The 21,954-nt window shown below is 42.0% G+C and overlaps 1 protein-coding gene across 1 annotated transcript; it reads left to right on the top strand.

Moving 5' to 3' along the window:
* Nucleotides 1–622: 622 nt before the first annotated feature.
* On the top strand, nt 623–6,371 carry CCNA1 (cyclin A1). The gene is made up of 8 exons (XM_041487307.1): nt 623–754; nt 1,822–2,065; nt 2,290–2,411; nt 3,088–3,311; nt 3,937–4,141; nt 4,996–5,109; nt 5,786–5,919; nt 6,242–6,371. The coding sequence occupies exons 1-8, from the start codon at nt 623–625 to the stop codon at nt 6,291–6,293; spliced, it is 1,227 nt and encodes a 408-aa protein (XP_041343241.1). The 3' UTR covers nt 6,294–6,371.
* The last annotated feature ends 15,583 nt before the right edge of the window (nt 6,372–21,954 follow it).

Genomic DNA, 21,954 nt, shown 5'->3' with positions numbered 1-21,954 from the left:
CCTCCCCTGCTGCCCGGGGACACCGGGGGTCGGCGAGAGCCCGCGCTGTCCGGCATGGCCACCTCCCCACGGCTGTCCCCAGCCACCCTCCGCCTCCACAGCGGGAAGCTGAGCTGCAAAGGCGTCGGCTGTGCCCCACGCGGCCCCTCCAGCCCCCTGCCCTCGCTGGCTGTGCGTGCCCGGGTGCGCACACGCATTTCTCTGCGCCTTGGGGGGGGTGAGGCTCCGTGCTGGGGGCGTTCATGCAATTCGGGGCGCGTTCCCATCTGCGCACGGGCCCCCGTGGACCTTCCGCAGGTGCGGGGCGGCGCGCCGGGGGTTGAGCCGCCGGGCTCCCAACCGGCCGGGGCCAACAGCCGCCGCCTACAGCGGCCGCGCCTACGCAGGGCCGGCGGGCGGCCTGGGCGGCGCAGGGCGGCCGAACCCTTCCGTGGGCTGGTGGCGAGCGGAGCCGGGCAGCGCGGTGGGCCACCCGTCATCCTGCGGGGCGGGCGGGAGGAAGGGGTTGCCAGGGGCGCATTTGTGGTCGTTCGGAGGATTTTTTAGTATTCTTTCCCCACCACGATTTCGTTTTATTTCTGTGGGTTTTTTCGCTCCTCCGAAAGGTACGGACGTCGGGGCGATGCATCGCACTGGAGAGAAGAGCCGTGCGGGGCGGCGGGAGTCCTGCCCCGCCGCCCTCCGCAGCAGCGGCGGCCGGGCCGTGCTGGGGGTGCTGACGGAGAACGGGCAGCAGCAGCGGCCCGGCGGCCAGGTGAGCCCCGCTGCCCGCAGAGCCCGGCTGAGCTCCGCGGCCGTGGGCTGGCAGCCGCCGGCATGAGCGGTGCACGCACCCGCCTCGAGGCTGCCGGCAAAGACCTGGCGTGGCGGGGTGAGAAGGTGACTCGGGCTCCAGTTCTTCAGCGTGAGTTTCCCGAGAAACCCTGCTAGTAACCGCCCAGTCCTAACCTGCGGGTGTTTCCCCGTGGAAGTACTCTGCGTAAATAATTCATCCTGGAAGGAAGGGATACTACTCTTAGGGGTGGTTTAAGGGGTGGTTTAAGGAAGGGCTGTCCACTGACCCAAAGGTCTCTTTGGTGTGTGGTTAGCCGTGATCACTCCAGGGTGCCAGAGCCTTCAAGAAGTTCAAGTTAATGACGTGTCGTTTTTCTGCTTTTCTGTCCCTTGAGCCCTCCTGGAGGCTGCTGGTGGGGCAGGGTTAATGTTACTATTCTGACCTAAAATAGCAGCTGGTATGGGTACACAAACTCTTCTTGGTTTTGGCTGTATAAAGCCTCTAATTCAGCTGGTGGCTTACTGGTAGATGGTGTGAAGGATTGTAGCCTGGTCACACGTAGTCCTAGGGGTTGCAATGCTTAAGCTCAGAAATTCAAACTTCCGTTTTTAACTCTGTTTGAAGTGTCTTCTTGCCAGTGCAGTCCTTCCTAAGTCTGTGGCAGTGCTTGAGCACTTTTCTTAACTTGATGTACTTGCAACTGCTCCTTGCCAGAACTGAATGTGTAGCAGACTGCACTTCCCAGCCCCATTGGAAATGAGCAGGACCCACATTCTCCTTGGTGGGAGGCACTGAGAATGATGGTGCTCCACTGGTTTCCTGACTTTTACTACTCTTAATTCTTTCTGTGAGGAGTCTGTCACAGCAAGACAGAACAAGTGGCACCAACTTCAGAGGCATCAAATGTAGTTGGTGGCTTTTCGCATCAACTTTTGTTATTGGTGTCTGTTACACAAGGAAAGTGATTTTCTTTTTGAAAACAAGTGACATACTCTGTTTTCCTCCTGAGCTGCCCTCCCACAGCGTTACTGTGTGCTCTGTTTCAGGGTGCTGCTGTTATCAAGCGCTTTTCTAGCTTTGAAAACACCATCACTTCATCTAGAAAAGATGAAGTGCCCAACTGCATCATCAGTGCTGCATCAAAGCAAGGATTTGCTATCTACATAGATGACTCAGAAGACAAAGAAAACTATAGTTGCCAAGTGTCTGAAGAGCTGGAATTAAGCCACTGTGAACTGGATACCAGTGCAATGACATCTAGTATTCACCGGCTGCTGGATCTGAGTTCAGGTAACTCCTGTTACTACTCAGATGGTGTCCATAGCACAACCACATGTAGGGCGGTTATGAGTTGTGAATTGTAAGCTAGTGAGTAGCTTATGTGACAATAAATAACACTTCAAGCTAACTTGGATTGTGTCTACATGAAGGGCAATACTTCTGAGCTAAAATTAGCAAGAGAAAATCAAGAGATTAATTTCACAAATGTCTTGCTGCTTCCTATTACCTGTTAGGCTCTCCTATGGTAGTGGACACATCCTTCCAATCCCAGCCAGAGGATCACATGGAAGATGTTGTAACTCTGGCTGTGGGAGAGTATGCAGAAGACATTCATCAGTACCTCCGAGAGGCTGAAGTAAGTTGCTGTGAGAAGCTTATAGGTATCTGTGGTAGGATGCAATATTGCAAAGATCCAAGGCTGCCACTGAACTACAAAGAGAAAGTAAATAGTCAAAGTAATTTCTTAAGACAGCATATAGTCAGTGATAAATTCTTTCAGGATTAATGCATCCCTGTTAATTGCTATGATGGGAGCATCTCTTGACTTGTTTGGTATGAAGAATTCTTGCAAATGGGAGTAGAATGCTGAAAAAATGCTAAAGCAGTTTGATGTGATCTCACTGATAGCTCTCTGGCTATAGCAGTAGTTTTTTCTACCTTCTCGTATCAGAGCAGTGAAGTGCAGTGTCCTGATGGGACAAAGGGAGAAAATCAGATTGGTTCATTTTCAGGTCCTTCTGAATGGCTCAATTGATGGCAAAGCCTGTCCATAGTCCAGAAAGTGTTTTACTATTCTCCTGCTAACACCGAAGCTTCAATCTGTCTCTTCAGTGTAGGAATACTACTTTCTAGAGATGTCACTAGCCAGGAATAATTACCACTAGCACAATAATTGTAGCTAGTACTTTCAGTTATTAAGAGTGGGACAACCCCTGCTCCTTTTAGTGTAAGTATAAAGCATATTCATCAGCTCAGCCATCCATGGTTCTTTTCAGAGTGATCATCCTGATTCTTCAACTCTTTCCAAACAGGTAAGATTTAGGCCCAAGCCATACTACATGAAGAAGCAGCCAGATATCACAACAGGAATGCGTGCTATCCTGGTAGACTGGCTGGTGGAAGTAGGGGAAGAATATAAACTTCGGACAGAGACTTTGTACTTGGCAGTGAACTTCCTGGACAGGTTTCTTTCCTGCATGTCTGTTCTCAGAGGGAAGTTACAGCTTGTAGGAACAGCGGCAATTCTTCTGGCTGCGTAAGTGTTTCATTTTCTGAAATCTTAGTGATTTGAAGCCTATTTTTGGGCTTAGTCTTGTAATGTAATTTGAAGGAAGGAAGGTTGCATCAGTAGGTAGCTTTTCATGATATTTCAAGATTAGCAACGTGGGCTCCTTTGGTACTATTAAAATGAAACATTTAATGTTGAATGTGAAAAACTGTAGTGGGGAAAACTTGTAACCCTAAACACAGTAGCAGAAGCAATACAGTGTTAAACTGCTAGCCTGTAAGGCTGTAATGGACTCAGTTGCAATCTACAGTTGGCCTTTAACTGCTCTAACTAAACAGAATAAGCACCATAGGTTAGGGGTGCATGGGTGTTTGCCTGGAGTGTGCTGTGTTACTGACAGTTGCCCACTGAAAGCTTGCTGTTAAGAGCTAACCATGTGAGTGTATGTCTGTCTAGGCTGATGACTCAGAGTTCCTCTATATTTGCCCAAGTTTGAAACTAAATTGTTAGCTAGCCTGGATGAACAAGTAAAACTAGAGCTTTCCACAAGTTTTAGTAATGTCATGTTCTCATCCTGACGTGGGTATAGCATAAAGATTTATTTTACCATAACTTCAAAGCTGACAATATGGCTTCTGTATCCCTTTTTTAGGAAGTATGAAGAGATCTACCCACCAGATGTGGATGAATTTGTCTATATAACAGATGATACCTACACAAAGAAGCAGCTGCTAAGAATGGAACACTTGCTTCTCAAAGTGCTTGGTTTTGACCTAACAACCCCAACCATCAACCAGTTCCTCCTTCAGTATATTCAGAGGCGCGGAATCTGTATGAGGACAGAGAACTTTGCAAGGGTACGGACTATCTGTCCTCTGGGACTGAGGGGGAAGAAGTGATCTTTAGAGGAGAACTACTTGCACTTCATGAAGCTATCTCTGCAACAGGCCTAAAATTGCATGTTTCATAGTGGTGGCTTGTGTGCCGAGACTTCTGGGTAGATGCCTCATGGAAATCCTAGGTTTGGTCTGTCTTGTCTGATCAGGGATAATTCAGTGACCAGGCAATTAGGTGGCAAAAATCTAGTGGTTTTTTTAACAGTGCCTGTGTAGCAAGTGTGTCCTGGATTGGTGCTACTGTGTATTGCTCCACAATGACACAGAATATACCTGCATAGCTGCATAGGAGTTGCCTGGAGTAGGCAACCATGCTTAGAAACAACAACATTACAATAAAACATCTGACCACCTGCTTCTCTGCAAAGGGTGTAGGATTGTAAAATGACTCTACTCCAGCAGAGCCCATTCTGTGCTTCTTAGAGCTGTCCATTTATCCCTGATGTCCTGGTGGGGTCTACCTATATAAACAAGAGCCTATGGGAAGAGTGTCTGTCAGTTTCATGCAACTTGACTTTTCTGAGTCTCTACCTCTAAAATCAAATCAGATCTGATGATGGAACCAGAACTTCAGATTAGAGTAGATGGGTTAAGCTTTGGCAAAATGAGGTCTTTCTGTCCCCCCCCCCGAAACATGATAAAGGATCTTCTGTAAGATCAACAGGACTGGAATGCTAATTCTTCTCACTAGATTCATAGTTTATGCTTTTGTGCATCATACTGAGATCATTGCTGAACTTTAATACTTTTAGTATTGAACTGATTGTATCAACTAGGTTGATTATTTTTTGAAAAATTTGGGTTTTCTTGTTCAGTATCTTGCAGAGCTGAGTCTCCTTCAGATTGATCCTCTTCTGAAGTACCTTCCTTCACAAATTGCTGCAGCAGCTTACTGTTTAGCAAACTATACAGTGAACAGATCTTTCTGGGTAAGAACAACAACTGTGTGTTAATAAATAGCTCAAGCATTTTGTTATTGTTAGAACTGAGCTGAGAAGGAGGAGGAGTAGCTACAAAGTATATTGTTCTGAAGGCTGAAATCCTAGGATGAGTAGCTGTTCTTGAGTTAATGAGACTACCTGATAAATGACCGTTCAGTAAACCTGAAATATCGTGCCTCTTCTCTGAAACGGAAGGGATTTTACTGTCTTGTTCACTTACGTCAAGGCTGTACCAAAGGCTTCACAAATGTCCAAAACTACACCCCCAGATACAATTCAGGGTCCAATTCAGTTCTGGGAGAAAGGGGAGAACTGATTTTGTCTACTTGAGTGATTATACTACTGTGTAATTGTGGCAGCTTTACCACAAGCCTTGGTAGAACTTCCAGCTGTATGTTGGAGGAATAGCTTTAGTGCAGAGTAAGATCCAGAAGAGATGTAATGGATGCACATGCTTAGAGCAGAAGGAGCTTGTCAGACTTCATGGCACCAAGGAAGACCTAGAGTGAAACTGATGGCACAATACAATTGAATCTTTTTCATGCTTAAAGAATCTAGACTGAGCTCTGATGTACTGAAAAGAGTTTCTGCTTCCGTGAGAAACCCATCTTCTAGATGACTGCTGGCTACAATAGAGTAACACTGTTTTTTCTCATCCGACCAGCCAGAAACACTTGCTGCATTTTCTGGATATTCCTTAAGTGAGATAGCGCCTTGCCTGACTGACCTGCACAAAGCATGCCTTGATGCATCCCATTGCCAGCTGCAAGCTATTAAGCAGAAGTATAAGCACCCAAAGTAAGTAACCAGTGTGCCAGTGTCTTGGATAGCTGTAAGCACAGGATGACTCTGATTTTCCAGCTTGGGCTGTGGCTGATGTAGCTCTCTCATAGTTGTCAGCTTCTAGTTCTGAAACAGAAGCCTCCATCAGCCCCTTGAGGAGAAAACTTTACTGATCAGAAAAGTGATTAATCTATAAGTATGCAGATGCATTGGATAACAATTTTGTCTGCAATGTTGCAGGATGATGCTTTTCTTATCCACTGTATTGCACAATCGGGTGATAGTTCATTTGACAAATCTGAAGGCCATGTCTGTAGTCACTTCATTTCTATTCCAGGTACCTGCAGGTGTCTCTTCTGGAGCTCCCAGCAGTTCTTCCTCTACACTAGACACTGTGGATCCTGGATTTGAAGATTACTGTGTCCCAATCAACAAAGCTGGTCTAACATTTCATAGAGCACTGCGGGTCATGTGTCTGTAACCACAGTGATCAGAATGGTTTTTAAGCTAATATTTTTAATGAGATGCCTTTTTAAAAATAGGTATTAGATTATAGCTCTTAACATAACTGAAAGCACTTTTAATAAATGTCTTATTACACTCTACTTCTATGAATCTTCTGACTTCTGTTAATACCTGCAGTAACAGTGAATGGAATGAATTTTTGAATTTTTTTTGTTGTTTTGTTGGTTTTGGGGTTTTTTTTGGGGGGGGAGGTGGGGTTTGTTTTTTACTAAATAGCTGTAAGCACTTATAAGCTGGCTGGAGTGGATAAAGCAGAGCTTGAACCACCACAACCTGACATCCCTGTAGGCACAATGATTTGCTGTAGTCCTGTTTGTTCTTTCTTCAATGAGATAAGATCCTGTGGGCATGAACAGAAGCTATTTTCTGTGACTTGTTTACCGTATCAGACCAAGAACATCCACATGCAGTTGGTCTTTGAACTCTGAACATGTTTGTAGAAGATCATCAATGTTGAGATAGAAGTCAGACTTCCCTTTATGGAAACAAAATAGGGGATTGCCTTGCAGGGAGCTGGGAGATTGTAGCTGGCAGAGCATTAGGAGCTTTTCATACACTGCTGAACAGAATGCTTTAGAGAGCAATGCTGAAAGCTATGAGGTACTGGAACAGTAGAGTTGACTGGATTGCTTCTGAGTCATTCTTGTAGTGTGGAGTGTTACAACAAGCCTGTCTGAGATGACCTCTCATGTCAGTAGAGCACTGGTAATCTCTGTGAAGGGAGGGCAATGGGACAGAGCTATTAGCTATCTTAACCTGAGTTGCTACATGGTCTTGTGTCCCACTGTCAGTTATTTGTTAGGTATTGCTTTAAAAAAAAACCCCAAACATCCAAACAGGACACCACTTTGTACTCTCAAACACAACCCCTGTCCAAAGTAGTTTAAAAATCAGTTGGTCATATTGGTCAACATGTAGAGAACTATAACCCACTCATATAAATGGTAAGGTAAGTTTGAGGTGTGCTTGTACTGCAAGAGTTTAAAACTTCCAGGGCTTACTGCTTCCTAAGAGAGCAGTCTGTACAGTGTATTATGAGTTTCCAAGCAAGAACAGGTTTAACACTTGACACCAGTATGCAATTCAGTAGACATATTAAGTAGCAGCTAACAAGCCTCTTATTTTAATTTTAAAACCTGATTATGCCAATATGTGTGATGAGGCTTTTAGCTTTGGCATTCCCTCAATGTATGTAAGACTTCCTTTCCCTTAATTCCTCCCTGTGCGGCCTGATGGATCTTTCTAGTAATGCAAATTCTTGTATTTCTCTGAAGTGGAGATAGTGGTCATGACCGCTTCACTTGTCTCAAAGTAAACATCCTTTAAGGGAGAGTATTTAATTTCAGTCTAGCACAGTCTTGTGCTGTAATTTCAGTCTAGTTCTTGGTCTCTTGCTTCAAGCACTTTCTGATCAGTAGAGTGAATTTGTCTTGATATGTTTATGATAATGGACAGTGAAGTGACCAGATATCCCATGCTCATGTCTGCAGCATTCATTTTGTGGTGGGGCCTCAATCCATAGATTTTGTTCATGCACTGAATTTCATGGCTTGTGGATATATGTCCTAAAGGTGGGCTATGAACTTCACTCCTGCCTGCAGTCAGCTTCTTTAAAGAGTGTTTCTCAGTGCAAAGCTGTGCCAGTGGCACCTACCTACAACAGGCAACTCTTGGTTGCTTGTTTCACAAGGAAGTGGTGAGTGCCCTGAGCAAGTGTTGCTAAGTCTGCTCAGCTTTTGAGTACCAGCTTGTTTGGTGTTTCAGGCTGAACACAAGATATTCTGAAACCCCATGTTAATAAGATTCTACCTGTAAGTAATTGTGCTCACTGAACTGCAGCTAACTGTAGTGTTGCATATTTTCAAAGCAGAAATGAATGTCTCCAAGTGCAGGAATATTTTCCTTGTGCTACAGGAGACTAAAGATTTGTGTGTCATGCTGCAGCAGTAATGGGGAAGAGATGAGTTTTTGTTTTTATAAACAGTCTATAACCACAGTCATGCCTCATGTTCCTGGGCCGATAGATTTGGTGCATCTAACAAAGTAAGAGTCTGAATTTACTAAGTGTTTTAACATCTGGAGTCTTTCTAGAAGCCACATTCTGTTCTGTTTTACTTTCTTAAATTTAACTTATAACTGCAAGGCTATTGCAGCAGTTTCACTTCACATTCTCAGAGCTTCATTTCTTTAGTATACAAATATACCTGGGGCTTTTTGGCTTTTTTTTAAGCTATAATATGTGAAGACTGTACTTCATCTGCTTTCTTGTTTTGTAATTATTTTTCATCTCAGCTTTTGACTTAAATATTGTTTCAGTCCAAGGCTAAAAAGGGTAAAAAAAAAAGTAGTTAAGGTGAAGAATCGCATAATGCTGCAGTCTGAATGCTAATAATGAGTTTGGGCAAGATGGATTAAATTTTAATTTGTGAGATACAAGAAACTCATCTTGAAGTGGTCTCATCTGAGATCTGTAATAATGCAATTTTGAAAGCTCCTGCTCTAATCTCACTTCATTTTGTTGAATTTGTCTCATTCAGAGCAAGGAAAAAAGACTTACTGCTGTTGTAGGAGTGAGCCTTGACTCTTCCAAGGTGGAAATTGAGTGCTATCTCCTCTCTCCTTCAATGTGAATCATCACACTTTGGCTTACCCCTTGTGGGCTGTTCTCTGCAGATGATACCTAAGATCAAAGGATAAAAGATGCTGCAGTTGGGCATAAAGTGGTAATGAAGGTGAAATAATACTGTTTTAATAGATGAAGTACTTGAATACAGATGCAAAAACATGTAGGAGTACTAAAGGTTGTACTGAAAATCAAGTATATGGGACGATGGATTTATAAAGAGGGAGATGAAAGCAACCCAAAAGGAAGCTTTAAGTTTTCGTTGATGTAGTGCCTATGCTAAGAGGTATAAAGCTCACAGCCTTGTGTGATCCTTGAAACAGAACCGGACCTTTTGAAGACAGCCGTATCATGGAAAAGAAATAAAAGGCAATCAGCATTAAAGCTTAAACTGAGACAGTCTCAATTCTTGACCACCATCCTTAGTGGCTAGTAGACCATGGCCACAAATAAAACCTTTTTTTTTTTTTTTTTTGTTTTTTGTTTTTTGGGTTTTTTGGGGGTTTTTTTTGTTTTTTTTTTTTTTTTTTTGTTTGTTTATTTGGGGTTATTTTTTGTGTCGGGATAGAATGTAAGAGAATAGAGAGTACAAAAGGCAATCTCACCCCTGAGGAGCTGCAGCTGTACTAATTACCAAAGATTAGGAACAGGCCTGCCCTTAATAGGCCACAGCTGTGTCCAAAAAAAGATGAGTGCTATAAAAGAGTGGGTTAGCTTGTCAAGAGGTGTGTTGCAGGTTGTTGGCTGTGCTGTGTGGAAGAAAGAGTCAGTACTGTGAGGAGCTGCCCATAAGAAATCACCAAGAAGGTATGGAACTTTTGAGACAAGATAACAACAATTTTTTTGGGGGGGGAAATACTTCAACTCTGGTTGTTTTGGAAATGGCAAGGATGATCATGCTCAGTTATCTCTGCTATGAAGGTCAGTCTGTTGAACGTCAGCATGTGTATTTCAAAGGCTGAATATTGGCTTCTATGCAGGTCACAGTACCTTCTTTCAGTTAAAATTTACTGGGACAAAACCCATTGGTGAAACAGCAGGCTGAGCACATCCAAGGAGCTTTGAGGGATCACTTAGTACTCCTAGTGGAGTAGATTGGAACTGAGAGTTGTTGTGGATTTTATCTTTGACCCATGATGTTCAGTTCAAGAGGTCTTTAACACTGGTATTAGAACAAACACAAACATCCCTAATCTTGTTCTAGCGATTTCCATGTTACTGTGCTGTGACTTTCAAGAGACTTGGCTGTATGATAGCATTTTTCTGTGTTGTAGTTAACATTTTTAACCAATAATTTCTAACAATATTTTAGCTATCTTGGTGTCTTGAGAAAGCTGTCCTTATAACTAGAGATGTATTGTGGATCCACTGTTCCCTTTAGATTAAAAGGGATAAGTGCAACTTGATACTTTATGGGAAGGTAGTGGCTTAAAAGCTATGGTCTGCCTTTGTTTTCCTCTTCTCTGGGGTGAGTTAAGGATGTCTGAAAGGTAATTAGGTATTTAGAGAGAATGCTTTAATTGTGTTCAGAATGGTTAAGCTGCAGAAAGTTGTCTGCCTTGCTGGGAAATCTGGCTGTGTGATTAGTCTGTGTGCATACCTGCTTGTCATCAATTCTACAAATGACTCAAATTGGCTTTGATCACTGAGGTGGGTACAGCTAGTGGGGCTGCTCTTAGGCATGAGAAACAAGCCAGCAACATCAGTGATTCCTTCCTGGGTTTAAGCTTTTTATCTTGCAATTTTCCTCAGCGCCTGCTTTTCCAGAGCAAGATCATCTTCCTATACTGAAGAACTGAGCAGACTGTGCTAGGCAGATGTGATCTGGAGGCAGTACAGACCCATCCCCTACTACTCAGATATTCTAGAGCTCTCAAGCTGACTCTTCTGAAGTTTCTTGGGTCCTATAGTGTTTATAATGGATGTATGTATTTTCCCATTGCATAAGACAAGAAATGCACTGAATACTTATTTTTAGTTTCATAGTTCTCTTGTATGGCAGGCTCTGACTTTCTCTTGGATGCTTGTTTATATTGCATCTACTTAAAATGCAAAAACTTTTTTTTTTGCTTTTTAAAATTTTTTTTCTTTTTTTTTTTTTTGCATGAGATGTCCATAATGAACATCCCTGACAACAAGTTCATGGAGAATGTGCATTGCAGAGATGTAGAGAAGCAGTGGATAAGGCATAAACCTGTGTGATAAGTAATATACCCAGTCACAGCTCTTCTGTGCACTCCTTGTGGTTTGTCACTGTACATGGCAGCCCTGCAAACATTGAAGAGAAACTTCAGACAAACTTACAGGACAGCCTACAGACAGATACTGACCACATGATAGAGTTAATCCTAAAGTACATGCCTACCTGCATCAAATTAACTTGTGTCTGGGACAAGAGAGACCAAGCAGTCCTGCCCCTAATGTCTCTGAAGGTGCTAAAATTATGTCTGTGTCTTGGAGTTTTGTACAGTGCTTGCCTAGTTAGGCTGTGCTGGTATGAAAAATAATTGTGGATTGAGCAAGGACTGGTTCCTGGCCAAATGTTTGTCTCCATTTGGCTTGTTTCTGTGATTCTTAGGGCTGGCTAGTTTTTTTAAGTAGATTTGTCTTGGAGAGTGCTTTTGGAGCAGGACAAAATACTGTGTGAGCTAACAGGCTGTGTGACTGTCTGTGCTCAGAGCTTGTGCTTGCAGTCTGCCCCTCTTTTGTCTTATTAATGTGTCCAGAATGACCAAGCCTCCCTGCCATTGATACCAGTAAATACCTAGTTAAACCCAAAAGAAGTTCTTGGTCCTTGTTTTTCAGATCATCTTTATTTGAACACAGAAGAGCCTTACTGGAGCCAAGTGCTGAAAAACCAGGCTCATGATGAAGCATTGAGTTCTGGCAAGAAACAGTCTCCTCCCTCTGCCATCTGCAGCCAAGCTGCTTTTTCTGCTTGTTTACTGTTGTTTGTGTTTTGATGTGTAAATTACTTGAAAAAGTAAGAGAGGGCGCTAGACCCCACAGCATCCAACAGATGACGTGAACTCCTTACAGCAGAGTAATGTAAACTCTGTCCCTGTTCAGGCAGACACTATAGCGACATGTATCTCAAAACAGAATAATCCACTTGGTTATTTTTTTCCACTCATAAAAAGGATAGAAATATCTGAGCATTAACGAAATGTATGGGGAAACAGTGCAGATGAGCAGCAGCAGCTGTGCTGTTCCTGCATGTGACAGTGGAGTGAGGCATTGAGGTGACAGAAGCAGGTTCACTCTGAAGCACATTTGCATAGCACACGCTTTCCAACAGCACACCTGTCCCAGTACGTGGTGTACTGTCACCTCTGGTTACTGAAGAGGCACAGTTGGCTTCAGCCGCGCAAGAAAGGACCTTGAGCCTATTTGTTTTTTTTTGGGGTTTTTTTTTTTTTTTTTTTTAAGCTAAAGAAACAGACACTGTATCCTGATGTCCTCGAAGGACAGGACCAGAAGAGGGCACCAGCATCCTTGGTCTGGAGCTTGAAGGGAAAGCCAACCTCAGCGTTCCCCAAAAGGGTCTCAGCCCAACAAAGAGTTTGGTCTTGGGTGCATTTTTACATGGTTTGCATGTAGACCAGCAACATGCATGATCATGTATCAACACAGCTTTGTTCAATTGGTTTTTCGTGGAATGTAACCAGGATTTAGCCAAGTTGCAATGTAAGGCTATCAGCTGTGCTGCCTAGCTCTCACATCTGGTGATCCAAGGATACTTATACAAAATAAATTATCTTTTCAGAACTTCTCTAGTCTTGTATGTGAAGCTTGACTCTTTGCACTAGTTTATCAAAATTTTTCTGTAATATTTTTTTTTTCTCCCTGGCCATAAAAGTCAGGTTAACTGATGTTGACTTAAAGCTTGATTCAGAGAGGATAAAAATATGATGGAAAGTGCTCTGCTAAATATTCATGACATAAGTGTTCTGTGGAAGCAAGTCTGTAGGAGTAACTCCTTATACTGCAGGTTGGGCAGATGAAGTGCTTCTAATATGATGGATCTTGTATGGTTTGTGCAGGAAAGGGGGAAAATTAGCTATAATTTTTAAGTTTGAATGTGTTTCTCTTGCTCATTGAAAATTTTAGTGCTGGCTGGTTTTGGTTTTGTTTTTTTTTTTCCATTGTTATCTAGCTATATGGAGAGTTTATGTATGACAATTGTTGCCCAGTTCAGATATTTAAGTGTCATTTTTTCATCTTGGTGATTTTGTCCTTGTCCTGTCCCAACTTGAACTGAGTTTTTTTCACAAGCTGCTCACGCATTCAAATTTATACTTGTCTTTTTCTACAGCTATTTCTAAAATGTATTTTCTCTCATTTTTAACCTGTTAAATAGGAGGCAGAAGCTGCACTGTCAGTGTCACTAGAAAACTTCTATCCAGGGCAGTCATCCGAGTGCTGTGGTGGTGTCTAACAGTATAGTGTAGTACAGTGGTGTCTAATGGTATATATTTTTTCAATAAAAAACTTGTCAGTGAAGCTTTTTAAGTCAAAGGGAAATGTTTTCTCCTTGGACAGTTATGTTGCTGATCCGTGACTGAGCCTGTGTTCCTTACTCTGAGCTTTTGCAGGTATTTGCCAGATTTATTTTAAGACAGTTGCTGAACTACGTGTTGTGTGCACAGAGATATGGGCTGCCTGAGACACTCCATGGAGGTTGGCTAGAAGAAAACAAATGTTTTGTTCTGCTAACAGTCGCAGCTTTTAGGAGTTGGTGTTGTCTCTGAATGAAAGAGGTACCAGGGAGAGCAGAGTGTGGTCACATCATACAGGCATGTCTTCAGTAGGCACTTGAGCACCCGTGAACAAATGCAATTTTTCACACGTTCCTGTGCACTGCTAACTGAACATTGTACTGCTGCCTCTCTCTCTTTGCTTGTCATTTGGTGACTGCTCACAACTTTCAAATGAAGTGGAAGGATGATGTGGCCCTGCAGAGGTGCCTTTGCCAGCAGGATAATGCTGTGCAGGGTTCTTGGCCCAGAGCCAGCATGTAATAAATATCCCATGGGACAGGACTGACACACTAGTGTTGAACAGAGCACACCCAGTTTTAAAAGTGTCTCCCTGCATCCAGTCTTAAACATGAAGCTGGTTATTAATATTTTGTTGGCTACTTGTCCTGTATCACCTGGTGAAAAGACAAGCCGAACAGAGAATAAACAACCCCTGACTGCCCTATTTTTTCTGCAAGTAATCAGTGCAGAAAGCTCTGCTGCAGTTTGCCAGATTTTACCTCACAGAACTTCCTGTAAATGGCTTCTTGTTCTAGTGCATGTACTTCAGGCCATCATGACACTCATAGCATAACCACTGCTCGTGTTCCCAGATCACTGAGCTGGGCAGTAAGTGATGTATGAGTGGGTTCTGCTGTTGAATATCATTCTCTGGTTACTATATGGGAACTGCTGATCTCTGTAACTCCCACTTGTGTTAAAGAAAATGCTGACTGCATTTAACTGTGGAAAAATCCTTTATTGTATTTCAGATGAAACCTCCAGAACCTTTCAAAGCTGAGTTGTAAAGAGAGAAGCAGTTTGTTTTTTTAAGCTAAAGAAACAAACACAAAAAAGGTATAGAAAACCCAACACACACCAAACTTAAATTCATTAATCAAAGTATCATAAAGACTATGCTGTCAATATTGTATCAATACTATACTGAACTGTCTCTAGCACAACACAACATTAATCAAAATTCCTCCATCTGGAGAAACTTGTGGATGCTTTGGGATGGGAAAAGCCTCCACAAGGTTGGTTGGTAAGTGTTTGAAAAATAGTTGAACGTTTGTCAGTTTTCCTGGTATGACATGACAGGAGTGATCATTCCTGTAAGGATGCTCAAGGAGATTGTGGGTATTTCTTTGTGGTAACTCATCTTAAAGGTACTGAAAATTTAAGAGTGACATTGAGTATAATGGTGTAAAATTCAATGTAACATTAAAGCTAAAGAAAAAAGCTCATTACAGTATTGAGTATAATGAATCCACCTGCCCTTGATCTATAAATGGATAGAGATTAAAGGCTATCACTAGATTTTTGTTTTCTAACCTTACTGTCTGCCCCTATCTTCAACTAGTAAAATCTTCATGAAATCTCACACAGTCATCAAATGGGACTTGCATTTCATGATCAGAATTTAGGGTAGGAACATATTTTCCAAATATTTTTGCCATTCTCTGCAGCCAGGGATGATGATAATTTCCGCCTAGAACACACCATTTTTTGATAAAGAGCTTGGCTCCTAATTTTTCTTAGGGAAAGATCTCTTGCCACTGTAGAAAGCCAAGGAAACACATGAAGCTTCCACTGCTCATTAGTAAACACTTGGACTGAGTGGGCAGTCTTATTGTGGCTGATCCCATTGTGCAGGAGCTGAACAGGATCATGGCTTCGTGTTCAGAGAACATGATTGCTCTTTTGCTTAATTCATTGTCTCATTTGTATTTGTTCTGTCTTTAATAAATGCTTTGTAGGATCCTGCTGAGCAGAATTATTTTCAGTTGTTTCACTAGTGAACCTTTTAAGTTACTTTATATGAACAGTCTTGAATTGTACTTCAGCTGTAGAAGAAATTTGTGTGTATAATTTGAGATAAGTATGTGTTAGGATGGTTGTGGGTGATGGTTAATTAGAAGGCTTGTTGCAGCTCAGGCTTTGGCAACAAAAAGTGATGTGGTTTTTTGCTCGGTATTGAGTCAAAATGTACAGAGGCCTTAGCTGATGTTGTCTGTATAGATGCATTGATTTTTAATGTCAAAAGCAATTATCAGACTTTATAATGGCTTTAACCATGTTTGAGTGCTGCTAAATCCCTGTTGATACTAGAACCATTCTATTTTTGACTTCTATATATCTGACTCTAGTTTCTAGTTCTTTAATTTTCCTTTCACCAGCTAGGTTTAAGAGCCCTTCGCTAACTGCATTTTCTTCTCATGTCAAAATTTAACCACAGCAATTAAGTTACCCTATGTTTTTTATCTCTTGTAAAGAAAATGGACTGAGTTTTCTATGCTTGGGTTTGTTTGGGGTTCTTTTTATGGTAATAAATTATTTCTAGCTCTCGTGTGTTCGCAGCAGTCCTCCCCAGTTACTGAACCCCCTCTGAAAACACGGCCATTGGGGGGGGAGGGTGCAGCTCTCATCATGGTCTCATGAAAGCAGTAGGTGTAAGCTGCAGGTCTGCAAGGTCTACAGTCCCAGGGAACGTAATTTCCTAATGAGTACTGAGAGTAACTGCTGGCAGCTTCACACAGCTGAAGATATGGCTCTAGCTGAAGCCTGCTTTTAATGAAAGCTGATTCACCAATTTTTTCCCAGTGTATACAAATCAGAGGCAATCTCTCTGCCTCCTGGCAAGCTACCCAAGCCATCAGTTAGGCAGGATTTGGCCAGATGTCTTCCATGCTGAGAAGCACTGCTAATGTATACTAACTGTAATTATTATGCTAGTATTAAGCATCACCTTCTGGTTTTTATCTGAAATCAATGTCACCAATGACTTCAAGCTCTTCCAGTATTTATTTAAATTTCAGAGGTAATAGTATGAATTTTGATTCCTATTTTGTTTTTAGTAAAGCTCACCTCTGTTGCTTGGATGGCCGGACACAGCTTAGAGTTCTTAACTCTCCTTTTTTCAAAGTGTACCAGAAGCAGATAATTAAGATGAAGGAGAATAAACAGTTTATGAAGTTAAAACTCTGAAAGGAGCAGGCAACTTAGCAGTGAAGGACACAATAAAGCCCGGGCATGCAATGGTGTCTTCCCCCTATTCTTTCCTGGCAGCATCATGCTGATGCCTTCCATCTGCAGTACAAGAGGATTGAGTTAGGAACATCTAATTCCATGGCTCTGCTGGGTGTCTGTGGTGAGGTGCTGGCAGTGGGGGGCTGCCCTGTGCAGGACACAGATGGTTCCAGTTGCCTCCAACCCATGCACCACAGGGCACAGCTGAACCCTGCAGCCAACATACTGTTCCTCAGAGCAAGTGTGTGTGAGAAAGGAGAAAAATGCCTGATGGGAGGAAACCTAGGGGAAGACCGAGGCTGGAGGCAAAGGATTCCTCTGCAGCACTGGGAAAGGGTCCCACACCAGAGCAGAGGGAAGTGTGGGGGAGGGAGAGCATCACAGGCAAGCCTTTACAAACTGACTGCATTCCCATGCACTGCAGTCTGGAGAGAAGCCAGGCCTTGGGAACGAGGAAAGGAAAGCTGTTTCAAAGTTTGCCTCTTTCTTTCTCGCTAATCAACTCAGTAGTTAAATATTTCTTTTAATTGGCAATAAATTAAGTTCATTTTCCCCAACTCAACTTATTTGCCCATGACTGAGGAAGTGGGGCTTGTTTAGCCTGGGAAAGGATAGCTAAGGAAAATTGCTTTCAACTGTTTAAAAGACGGTTGTTAGAAAGCAAGCATGGGATTTCTCTGGGCACATAGCTGAGGCTGGGATGCAGCAGCTGCAACAGCAGCAAGTAAAAATCTGTCTACACTTCAGGAAACATACTTCATTATGAGACTGGTGTTAAGCAGAAATATGGTGGAATCTACTCCCTCAGAGGTGTCTAGAAGCCATTGGAATAAGCCTGGAACACCTGTGGCTATGAATTTAGCTCTGTGCTGGGCTTGGGGCTTCCAGAGGAGAAGTGTAACCTGGATTTTCCTGTCATCCCACAGGGTGCACGGATGGAATGGGCAAACTTAAGTGTAGAGGGACTGTTTTTTCCCTGTGTTCAACAGCTGTGCTGAACAGCTAAATGTTAATTAAAATGACAGTGAAGGATGACAAACAACATCCTGTAAAAAGCGTGGAGTAGTCTCCTGAGCTACTGTGCAAGACAGTGTCTGCCTTTTAGTATATTCTGTGTGAGTTTGGGGTTTTTTTTTATCTATCTCTGTACATACATAAATATATACGTACACATTGAGGAAAAATGGTGAGGAGTTGTGCCTGACCCAAACATGTGATCGCAAAGGCTGAGAAAATGCTGACAGTTTTGGTCACCTCTTTCTGACAGCCAGACAAAATTAGGAGCTGTGATCACTGAGAAGCAGTCCAGGGGCAAATTAATCCTCAACACGAAGCAATCTTCACAGTGTTGAACCTTAGGATGCATAACACAGCTTGGGAGATATTCTGCAGAGCCCAGGCTGATACAGCAGTTGCGTTGCTGTAGCTTGGAACCACAGGTATGCTGCTGTACATGCATGCCAGAAGTATATAATTCTCATAACTGTGAATCCTATCTGCCAGTATTATTTTGGTTTCATCAATGCTTATTAATGTCAGGAGAATAAAAATAATAAAAAAAAAAACCCAACCAAAATGATAAGCAGACTGTTCCAAAAGCAGAAGGCAATATCTTCTTCAATCAACTTTATTTGATATACAATCTGGTGCCTTCTCCAATTTGGCAGCTTGAGCCTCAGAAGTTCAAAGAGGCAGGACATTTAATGGTAAACTACCATGTGTGTAGATATGGTGTGTAGAGGGGGTTTTCTCCTTTTTTCCACAGAGCATGTACATATGTACATGCTTTGTATGTACCTGTGCACACAGCCTCTGACAGGTTTGAATTTGTTCTTGGTCACCTGTGTGCCAATACGCTCCATTAATTTTGAGATGCTGCACAGAGCTCCAATGTTTGATCTGTCACCTGTGCCCTCCATTCTGTTACAGCTATCTCTGTCATAACTGATGATAAAAATGTCACCACAGCAGTGCTCATAACATTTTCATGCCAGTTTGATCCTTTGTGCCATCTGCTACTACGATGAACAGAAAAGTTGTTTGCTGGCTTTGATCTTTCTAACCTAGAAGATTAAATGAAACCAACCCAATCCATGGCTCTATTAGAAAAATCCTGTAACTTTATTAGAAACAATCATAGGTTAGAGCTGAACTTGATGTTGGCTGTGACAGGTTTCAGCTGACTGACCTAGGACCTGAGAAAGTTTTCAGGAGTGCCTGAATGACTAAGAAGCCTAGGACTTCTGCAACTTTAGGGACTTACACTCCTGAGTTATTTAGGCATTTAAAAACTGTCAGAATCAGTGGTAATACTTGCCCAAGTTTCACTGAGCAGCTTGTTCTCATTTTGAAGTGCAGTAAGAAGATGATTAACTAAGTCACTCATCTCCATTTATTTCATCTGATTGCACTGCTAATATAGCAATGTGTTGTTGTAAAGCATAGTAATGTTTGTTTGATATTATTTAGAGAAAGCTTATCAGTATTGCAGGAATTGAAGTGTTATAAGGTACCAAGAGCAGAGATGTGGCTGTCTGGAACTCCAGAAAGGTTTTGGATTTCCAAAGTAGTTTTCAGGCTCCACCTCCAACATATAAGGGGGACATATACTGCAATTTTTTTGGTGATCCGACACTTTGTGAAACATTGTATCATTGTATGTTATGGCAGTAACTTAAAATGGTTTTTGCATTTGAAATTACTATGTAAACATATTTACTCAAACTTCCAGGAAGTTCCATAGGAACCAATGCTGTAAAAATGTCTCAGCAGTGATCCACTGAGAAGCATGCATTCTGTTCACTCCAGGGCTGGCAGTTCTGCATATTTACATATTGCCTCTACATCAATAATTCCAGGCATAATTGATTTCCATGTCTGGAAAAGACTGCATATTGCATTAGATGTGTTGAGCAAATCAGCAGCTGCAGCTTTATGCTTTTTTGCCCTTTCATGTATTTTATGGGAAATGGCTTAAAGTCCACATTGGTATTAACTAAGTGCAGTGGCTCTATGCATTTTTATATTTACTTTTTTTATCTCTCCAGAGATTTCTCACAGTTGTTTAGCAAAATGCTGTGTTTATAACTTCCTAGAAACAAATGCAGTGTTTACTGACTAAAAGGAGCCTGGGAGTTAGGTTTTGAGTTGCTTTGAGGCAGAAATGTGGGGTAGGGTTTTCAAAGGCACTCAGTGCTGAGCTAATCTATATTCCTATTGAAGTAGGTGGGAGTGTCAGAACTTCTAGGCTCGCTTGAAGGAATGATGTGAAGCATCATTTCCTTAGTTTCTCCGTCTGCAAAAATGAAGGTAATAATAATCCCTCACAGCCATGTCAGTTGATGTCTAGTAAGAGGAACAAAAAAGTGTATTAAAGTGTCATATAGCAGGAAAGCTTGTGTGTTTGTGACTCAGAGTATTCTGGTTTGGTGTTTGAATGGTCTAATTTTACCTCCCTTCTTCTGCAGAAAACAGAAACAGGGAACAAAGTAACTGAGCAGGCATCTGGGACTGGTGACATCTGTTCAGAGAGGGGATCTGGTCAAGAACAAAGACAGCTAGTACATGCAATAGATGAGGTGCAGGGATAGGTGGTTGTTTGAGCTTGCCAAGCATGAGGGATTGTGAAGCTAGAAGGAGGGAACATGGGGAGGATGAGTCTGACTCTCATTAAATAATCTGTGTAATCTTCCCTTCTCCAGAAGCCTTTACTCATGTGAGTTAGAGCATTCAAAACTGCTTACACAACCAGGAGAAGAATAAAGCAGTGAGGGAGGGGGAGGAAAAAAAGAAGGAAAAAAACAAAAATAAGACAAAAACCAAACTCAGAAACAAAGTAAAACTTTATAAGTCTTTTGGGTTTGATGCCAGCCCTATCAGAAGTAAGGCTCCTCTGGAGGAAAAGAGGAGATTTAAGGGACTTTGTTCCTAGCCTGTCATACAGCACTGTTTGCCTTGGGGCATCTCTGGATAAAAGCTGTGGGTCAGAGATGTCTGCTCTTGATGGTTTACATGCTCAGGAGCTGCTGGATTCAATTGTTCCTACTAGGGCAGGTTAAGCCTCTTCAGTGTTTCATGGTAATTGTGACAAATGGGAATCCAGGGGCTCAGCTCTTTTCATCTGAAAAGCAAGCTTTCTGCATGGGTGATTGATAAATAGAAGTCCTGAAGCTGAGAATGTTGCCTTCTGCTCTTCTGTGACTTTTTTTTTTACCTGTAAAGGTAAACCTATTTCAACATAGTTTTCTGAAGATACTCTGAGCCTTTTTCCTGAACAATTAGCAGGTATAAAAATGTATATGGTATAAGAAAACAATACGTTAGTTGTAGGAGTATGAACATGAAAATATTTCTATGGGTGCCCAAAGGAAAGAAAAACCAATTTAGCCACCACTGGGGCTGGGAAGGCAGAAGTGTGAAATGTCTTTTTTACTTTAACCTTCAGCAGAAGTGTTAAATGTCTTTTCTACTTTAACCTTCACCCTTTTTAGTTTAAAACTAAAACTTTAGGTTTTAGTTGGACTGTTAAATATTCTTAGTGACAACAAGATGAGAAGTGATGAGAGCTATGATAGATATAAATTTGAAAGAGTGAGTCATTAACAATCCCCTTCCAGGACTGGAGGGTAAGTATGTTTAAGAAAACTGTAAAAAGAAAATTCAGGTTTGTGCAGGTGTTTTAATATGTAATTTTAATACTTTTATTTTTTAAGTAAGGCTTTTGTGGTGACACATAAGTAAGGGAAATATAGGTATCTGTTGAGCAATACAGGTATGGATTCTGCTGCCTCAGAAAAGGGAAAGACAGATAAATGCATAAGAAGATGCAATAGTATGGTTTTTATGAAACACTGTAGAACTGGTAGGGTAGAATTCTTATGACATTGTTTTTTACACATTTTCCCAGGATATGAGTAAAATATGGCTCTTTACCTACCACTTCTGCCTAATCAGGAGATAGCTGGAGGGCTTGCTGACTATCCAATCGATTGTTTTTGCTCATGCTGGCGCTCATTAAAACGTGGTTTGGAAATACTGCTGATGCAAGAGAAGAGAATAAAAGCCAGCTCATGCTCTCATGGCTCTGTGGACTCAGCACTGTTCTGTCTATTCATACTGTCTTTGATGCAGCTG

This window comes from Pyrgilauda ruficollis, unplaced genomic scaffold (assembly GCF_017590135.1).
Source record: "Pyrgilauda ruficollis isolate IOZ18807 unplaced genomic scaffold, ASM1759013v1 scaffold8, whole genome shotgun sequence".
Taxonomy (NCBI): domain Eukaryota; kingdom Metazoa; phylum Chordata; class Aves; order Passeriformes; family Passeridae; genus Pyrgilauda; species Pyrgilauda ruficollis.
The sequence above is the reverse complement of the archived record's forward strand: the minus strand, read 5'-3'. Positions and strand labels throughout refer to the sequence as shown.